This window comes from Carassius auratus, chromosome 30, assembly GCF_003368295.1.
Source record: "Carassius auratus strain Wakin chromosome 30, ASM336829v1, whole genome shotgun sequence".
Taxonomy (NCBI): Eukaryota; Metazoa; Chordata; class Actinopteri; order Cypriniformes; family Cyprinidae; genus Carassius; species Carassius auratus.
This window is the reverse complement of record NC_039272.1, coordinates 26,987,524-26,994,950: the sequence shown is the minus strand read 5'-3', so window position 1 is coordinate 26,994,950 and position 7,427 is coordinate 26,987,524. Positions and strand designations below refer to the sequence as shown.

The 7,427-nt window shown below is 38.2% G+C and overlaps 1 protein-coding gene across 1 annotated transcript; it reads left to right on the top strand.

Annotated features, from left to right (window-relative positions):
• Nucleotides 1–497: 497 nt before the first annotated feature.
• On the top strand, nucleotides 498–7,217 carry LOC113049830 (transmembrane protein 150A-like). The gene is made up of 8 exons (XM_026212492.1): nucleotides 498–582; nucleotides 1,475–1,727; nucleotides 1,863–1,910; nucleotides 2,048–2,134; nucleotides 2,267–2,334; nucleotides 2,466–2,593; nucleotides 2,670–2,847; nucleotides 4,441–7,217. The coding sequence occupies exons 2-8, from the start codon at nucleotides 1,663–1,665 to the stop codon at nucleotides 4,749–4,751; spliced, it is 885 nt and encodes a 294-aa protein (XP_026068277.1). The 5' UTR covers nucleotides 498–582; nucleotides 1,475–1,662; the 3' UTR covers nucleotides 4,752–7,217.
• Nucleotides 7,218–7,427: the final 210 nt, after the last annotated feature.

Sequence of the window (7,427 nt, the reverse complement as noted above, 5' to 3'; positions counted from 1 at the left end):
TATATCAAAACTCTATTTATAATATATCATATGCATATTGTGTTCACCGTGGGTTCTACGATGTAAAAGATAAGCAATAAAAATGTATTTTGTATAAAATAACATTCAATATAACAATATACAACATCTAGGATAAAGATGGGCATAAATTACAGATAAATATAAATTATAACCTATTTAATTACAAATACGAAGAATTACGAAATCCTACAAGTGCTACCCTGATAGAACAATGCATTCATGGCCTCCGAGTATAATATAATGACCGAATTACTCTTACGAGCCTTATCTTTTTAGTGATTCAAAAAGCTCTTGTGGTGTGGATTAATCTGAATCACCTTTAAGTCTAAATTTATTTATGTATTTCTTTGTTTACTGCAATAAATAAACCATAAAAAACATTGTTTTGCAAATTATAGTTAAGAACAAAATACACAATGTATTCCTTAAAACTCTAATAGCATAATCCACGCAGAAGCAGAGGGAGATGAGGGCGCCCTCCTCTGTTGATGGATGTGTTTACACCGGTTGAGATGCAGCAGATTCAGAAGCAGCATCCGCTCAGGAGCCGCGGGGCCTGCGGTACGACAAACGCTTTTATAAATCAAAACACAATATCTCAATAATGACACGTCAATGTATAGTAGTTCAAATGCTGTAGAAACACGTATGTTGCGTATGAACGTAGATAAGGAGATCTTTGACGTCTTAAAAAGTTGTTTACTTCCAGTAGCATCTGCTGGATAGCTTGCAAGCTACACGATGTTGAGTTTTATGTTTAAAAACAATATCTTTCATTACTATTTACTGTCACTTTGGTGTAATGATTAAGTATCCTGTAATTATAATTGTAAACATCCATGTGGTCAGTTTTGTGTGTTTACTGTGCCATTGAGGCTGATCTGGGCTGAAGGGGACATTATTATTAGTTCGTGCGGTTGGCAGGTTGCTGATCTGATTTTGTGCTTTATAGGATCTTTCATGTCTCTGATTACAAATCTACCTGCCATCTTTTGGTAGACGTACCATTAACATATTAGACTGGATCATAATATTGAATTCAATAGAAGTCAGTGTAACTTAAACGTAGGTGTCATATGATTACATTCTATAGCTTTAATATGAGTTAAAAGCACTCATAAAGGTATGCCTTTATCCTGTACACATTCAAAGCAAACGTTTATGTGGGATTTACATTGTGTGTACTTGAAGCGAGTTAAATCCTTTTTACTAAAATATTTTGTTGATGACAGCCTTCACCGTACTATTTTAGTGAAATCAGGTGAATGACATATGTTCAAGATTAAATAGTCACACAAAATATGACAAGTTGGGTGTCATCACTGTTGCATGTTTGTTATTTGACAAATCAAGAGTGTCTCAGTTGTTCCTAACTGTATTTCAGTAATATTGTATCCTTGTGTCTTGATATCTGAGTAAACATCTATGAACAACGTCTCTGTATTTCCACTAGATATTGTTGGTTGTGGGGAATCAGCCAGTCTCCAGATGTAGTTTGAAGGAGCGTCACGTTGCCCCCACTGGTCCACATTCCCCCCCTCCACTGCATGGCTTCACTTGCTGGTGTCTCTCACAGCGTCTCCATATCCCCAGTCCTGCACACCCTCATGTTGGGGTCTCAGGCCTCTCACAGACTGACCAATGACTGCCTGGATTGTTCTGCCTGTCAGCCTGTCCGCTTTCTCCATCACAGGGATATGGATTGTGTAAGTCTTAATGTTAAATTGATAGTTTGAGCCAGAAGTTTTACATTCAATTCTATATAACCCATCTCTACTGTTTACTACAGTATACAGAAAAGTCATGTGCTTATTAACAAATAAACATATTTTGTTCACTAGTTACGCCATGGCAGTTATGAACCACCATGTCTGTCCTGTTGAGAACTGGTAAGTTATCCCTATAAAGCCCCCCCCCCCCCCCCCCCCCACACACAAAAAAAAGCAGTCATGCTTCACAGAATTAAAACCCAAATCCCCAAATGCTGTTTAGACTGTGCTTTCATGCTTGATTCTTTGTATCATAGGTCATACAATTTGACATGTACAGAGGAAACGGCTAAGAGGGGCTTCCCAAAAACCTGCTGTACTCTTCAAGACATCCCCCTCATCAGGTGAGACTTTGAATTTATCTGGAAAACCACAAAATGACCCCATTTTGAAGATGCCTCCTTTTAGTAGTACTGTTTCGCACCAGCTTCTTGTAGAAAGGTTGCCTGATATCTGATTTTCTGATCTTTTAACAGTAAATGTGGATGTTATCCACCAGAGAGCTGTCTCTTCAGTTTGATTGGCAATGTTGGGGCTTTTATGGGTAAGAATTATAGCTTAAAATTGAATGAAAAACCAAATTAGTTTATATTCAAAATGAACTCCACAAAGAAGTTGTATAATTTATGTCAATATTAAATTACTTCTATGTGCGTGTGTGATGGATTTCTGCAGTGGTTATGGTGTGCATGCTGCGTTATGCTCAAGTGATTGAACACAGCCATCACTGCTGGACCAACACAAGTGCTTTGGTGTCTGGCTGCATTAATGCCCTGGGTTTGGTCATGGTGGGCAACTTTCAGGTGAGCAGGCGAGAATGGACTTGTGCTTTCAGCCCATTATATAAATCTAAATGAACTTCTATTCCATTTTTTTTAGGTTGATCATGCTAAGACCCTTCATTATGTGGGAGCGGGTGTAGCTTTCCCTGCCGGCTTGCTGTTTGTGTGTCTGCAGTGCGTTTTGACGTACCGTATAGCAGAGACAGCGCTGGACTACTGGATGGCTCATGTGCGTGTGGCTCTCTCAGCTGGAGCTCTGGTTTCCCTTGTCCTCAGTATCCTTACCATGAATGTTACTACACTTTATGTTTGACCTGAAGGAAGACATTGGAAATCAGTCATGATATGATCATATGAAATTGATTTTCACAGTACATATATTTTAGTAGTCTGTACCAATGCCAGTGAAATTTCACGAGTCGCAGTAGCAGTTTTGATACTACCGTACAGCAAAAACGAATGTGCAATTGAGCACATTGTATTCTTTCATGTTAATGTAAATAAATCAAATTAAAATAATGCCGTGTAGCCTTCAGTTACAGTGGGTTTTTTTAATTATTCAAGAGCTTTTATAGTTTATATTTTAGTCTATATAAATAAAAAAAGAAATAAAAATGTATTATAAGTGACAAGTCAAATGACTATTTCAGTGTTAGAAGTTAGACGTAATTTTCAAAGTTCATAAACAATAATGAAACAAAATAAAACAACGAAGAAAACATCAAACAGTTTTTGAATTTTTTTATTATTATTATTTATTTAAAAAAATAAGTTAACAGTGCTTGAAGTTTTGTATAAGTTTAAGTAAATAGTCTACAAAAAAAAGAAACATATAGAACAGTTTAAAACAAGAGAACAGAAGAGTGGGGTCGGGGGGGTGGGGGGTGGGGTGTGGTGGTGGTGGTGGTTGAGGTCTGCGCTTGTCTGAAGTTTAAAATTATTGGTGCACCCATAAGCCAGTTGCAGCATTTGGTCATGACGTGTGTAATTCGCCTGCTCAACCGCCTCGAACTTCCACTGTAAACACAGGAATGCTGTGAAAACAAAACCATGAAGCGCAATCTGATCTGATCCTCTGATCCTCAATGAGAGCAACCAAGGGAGACACAATTACAATTACCACCTTGCCGGACTTTGGCCTCCCCAGTTTCTCGCTGACGATCGGTAACAGCTGATGAATTAAACTTTTCCCAAAACCTGTCTGGAGTAAAGCGACAACATCACCTCCATACACAATGTGAAACGAACACTCTTGTTCGGGCTTCAGTATAGGCAAATGCAGGGCAGAGGGTGGGCTGAGAGCCGTGACATAGATGCTAAGCATAAGCGCTGAACTTAAGATTGTAGTTTAGGTTAGGGAAATCAAAAACGACCGTGGATATGGAGACACGCGATGCTATTCGCACTGGTTTGGGGGATATTTTCGTTGATTGGATGGCTGGTTTGGAGCCGGAGGAAATCTGGGAGATGGTTTGCTTTTTAGACTGAGTACAGAAGCAAAGTGAGATTGAGTGGAAGTACGAAGTCTGGCATAGTCAGGCTACACCCACACAGCAGTAAGTAGTGGACACACACATTCAGTTGTGGGTAATGATGGAGGTGGAAGAAAGCGCTGGTCATTCACTCCCCCCACCTACATTTCCTGCCAGTACTGAGACTCGAATCTGCAACCTTCGGGTTACAAGTCCGACTCTCTAACCACAGCCACAACTGTCCCAATACTACATTAACAGTGCAAATAGATCAGTTAATACATTAGATCAGTTACAGCAAAAAAGAAAGGACATTTATAGTACATCACAGATCATGGTAAATAATGTTATTAATGTTTAAGTTCATTGTACCCATTCCTTAACATCTTGTTCAAGGTGGTATCTTCTTCGTCCATGAAAGTTATGTATTGCAGCATGCCGCAGCCATCTGTGAATGGGTCTTCACTGTCTTGGTCCTGGTGTACTATGGCACCTTCACCTATGAGTTTGGCACTGTCAACAGCGATACCATGATGGTGGCCTTAATGAAGCGCAGTCAACACCACCATCCAGGGTCAGCGGTCATTATGGGGGGTATCGGGAAGGGTGTGGCAATGGGATGTGGTGCCCGCAGTCTCAAGTCCCCCGGAGGCAGCAGCACGTCCACACACCTCAACTGTACACAAGAAAGCATCGCCATTCTTTAGGGGTTAACCGCTACAATATTCTCTCAGACCTCAGCGCATAGACTCTTTATCTGGCTCACGGATTTGTAAAAAAAAAATGGAACAATGAATACGGATTTACTTGTGAGGTTACAGTAAGTTTACAGACTTGCTGATTATAATCTAACCGTAATGGCCAGTTAGTCATAACTAAGGTATTTTGCATGATATTTTGCGTTCATATGTAAGATAATTCAAAGTACAGCCACTATAACCAGCACAGACAAGTCCTTCGCATGATTCATGGGGCCTCTGACAGAAATGTTTTAATTTGACTATGTGAAAACTGCAATAACCCATCTGTAAAGGCACATTCACACTAACAGCAAGTAAATTGTTTAGGGTCAACAAGTGGATTGTTAGTTGCTGGAAGGATTTTTGCCTCAGGAGTGCTGTAGGGATGATGTATTACACTATGTAGGCCTGGAAACTCGAAGTTAGCATTGTAACACTTCTCGTTTTTGGTAAAATGCCTGAAATAAGATACCTGGTGAACACAAGCTCAAGGTATTTAACGTTTTATGTTACAAAACAAAATACATCTGTAATATCCTCTTGTGATAATTTTTTTTTAAAGGGATAGTTCACCCAAAAATTAAAATGCTGTCATTAATTACTCACCCTCATGTCGTTCCTAACACGCAAGACCTTCGCTCATCTTCAGAACACAAATTAAGATATTTTTTGATGAAATCTGAGAGCTCTCTGACCCTCGTTTAGATCAAAGCAAACAATATAAACAACGTATCCATGCATCGCAGCTGACACAGATCAGCATACATTGTGATACTCTCTAAAATGGCACCAGGGCGATGCAAAGGAGAAGAATTGTTGAATAAAGTGGTTATTTATAGTTTTCTTTGCACACAAAAAGTAATCTTGTAGCTTCGAAAAATTATGGTTGAACCACTGATGTCACATGGATTATTTTAAAGATGTCTTTACTACGTTTCTGGACTTTGATCGTGGTAGTGACCTTGCAGTCTATGGAGGTTCAGAGAGCTCATGGGATGCATCAGAAATATCTTAATTTTTGTTCCGAAGATAAACCAAGGTCTTACAGGTTTGGAACGACGTGAGGCTGAGTAATAAACATTTTTTTGGGTGAAGTAGCTTCATTGTGTTTATAATCATTCTCTTTCTCTTATTTTTACTCAGACTTTCAGGGATTTTTTTTATTTTTATTATTAAATAAAACTGAAATAGATTTTTTTTCTGATTGCAGTAGGCTTTACAATTCATCAAATTTATAGTCATTTGTAAAGATTATCATGGTAAACAAAACGTTTATCAATTCTGAGCTTTGTTGCTCACTCAGCTTTTTTTATTTATTTTTATTCAGTAATTCAAAAAATCCTATTGGGTTTTTGTTGAGGAAACCAGGGGCATGCTAACTTCCAGGCTGTCATCACTGCATTTCTCTATTGGTAGTCGGTGCATTGTATCTCCACTCAATTACATATAGTTGTAAAAAACAAATATGATTTGTTGCAACACTCTGTCACTCATGTTGCCCTAAATCGCCAGCTCCTATTGAAAATCAGTGACTTTGGTCACTTTGCCACTGTGAATCTCTTCCAGAACTGCCAGCAATACCAAGACACTCGTCTAGTCAAAGAAGATAATTGGCTAAACCCATCCAACCTTTAGTAACCCGTTAAATCTGTAGAAACTGTGATTACACAACATGTCAAGAGCCGTTACTGTAGCAATGAGGATTTTACGTCAACTCCACCAGCCATTGCTGCCAACAGTTGGGTTGCAGTGAGGTTGAGGTTTAGTCACTTTACTTTAGTCAAATAGCGATACTTTGTATTCATACCTGAGATGCAGGTGGTCCGTATTTATGTATTCATTCCAGGTGCTCATAGCTTAGTTTGATCTGTGCCATGGTATTGGCATGATATCAGGTGCTCTACATACAATGTGGATGTGTTAAATAGGATTTAAGGGCATCTCTTTGCAACCTTTTGAACATTGTGGTGCTTTCGCCACTTTTGTCAAAAACTGCCTGTATCGATTAGTTGCATCCCAGGTACCATGCAAACAAACTCCTATTATTTTAGGATCAAGGAACAAGATTTTTTGTCAGTTAATCTGTTGTTTTGTTCTGAGGTTTTTTTTTCTCACATTTATAAATATAAGGTGACATTAATATGACTTTTCAGGAGATTAATCTTGCTCTTGATCCCTGTTGTAAAAACTTTGGGATTAATAAAAAAAAAAGCAAAAAGCAAAAAAGCTGTCTGTACTGTAGGGGGTAAAATTTAGTTCTTTTGTGTTTATTTGCAAAATTCTTGCATTTCCCAAAGAAACTATAATAGGAGAAGAGAAGGGAAAATTATATTTCAAAGCTTTTGCAAATACAAAGTATCTCTCAGGGGAACACAAAAGTTTTGCAAGTGAATGTATTGTTCACACATAAAAGATTTGCATTTGCTTGGAAAACATTTGCGTTGTCTCTTTTGTGTTTTCACTTGAGAAACTGGTAACGGTGGAAAAAAAATTTTGTGAGTGAACATAGAAACACTGATATATACCGATATATATATAGTTTAGTTCTTCAGAGAGCAAGTTAAATTATTACAGGGGAAATACATTTTGCAAATGGATGCAAAATATTTGTGAGCAAATGCAAAATTTCTCAGGGGATCACAA

Coding starts and splice junctions, on each gene's coding strand:
- LOC113049830 (XM_026212492.1), top strand. CDS start 1,663: ATGACTGCCTGGATTGTTCTGCCTGTCAGCCTGTCCGCTTTCTCCATC. Junction 1,911..2,047: donor GTCTGTCCTGTTGAGAACTG/GTAAGTTATCCC, acceptor TTTGTATCATAG/GTCATACAATTTGACATGTA. Junction 2,848..4,440: donor TCTGGTTTCCCTTGTCCTCA/GTATCCTTACCA, acceptor ATCTTGTTCAAG/GTGGTATCTTCTTCGTCCAT.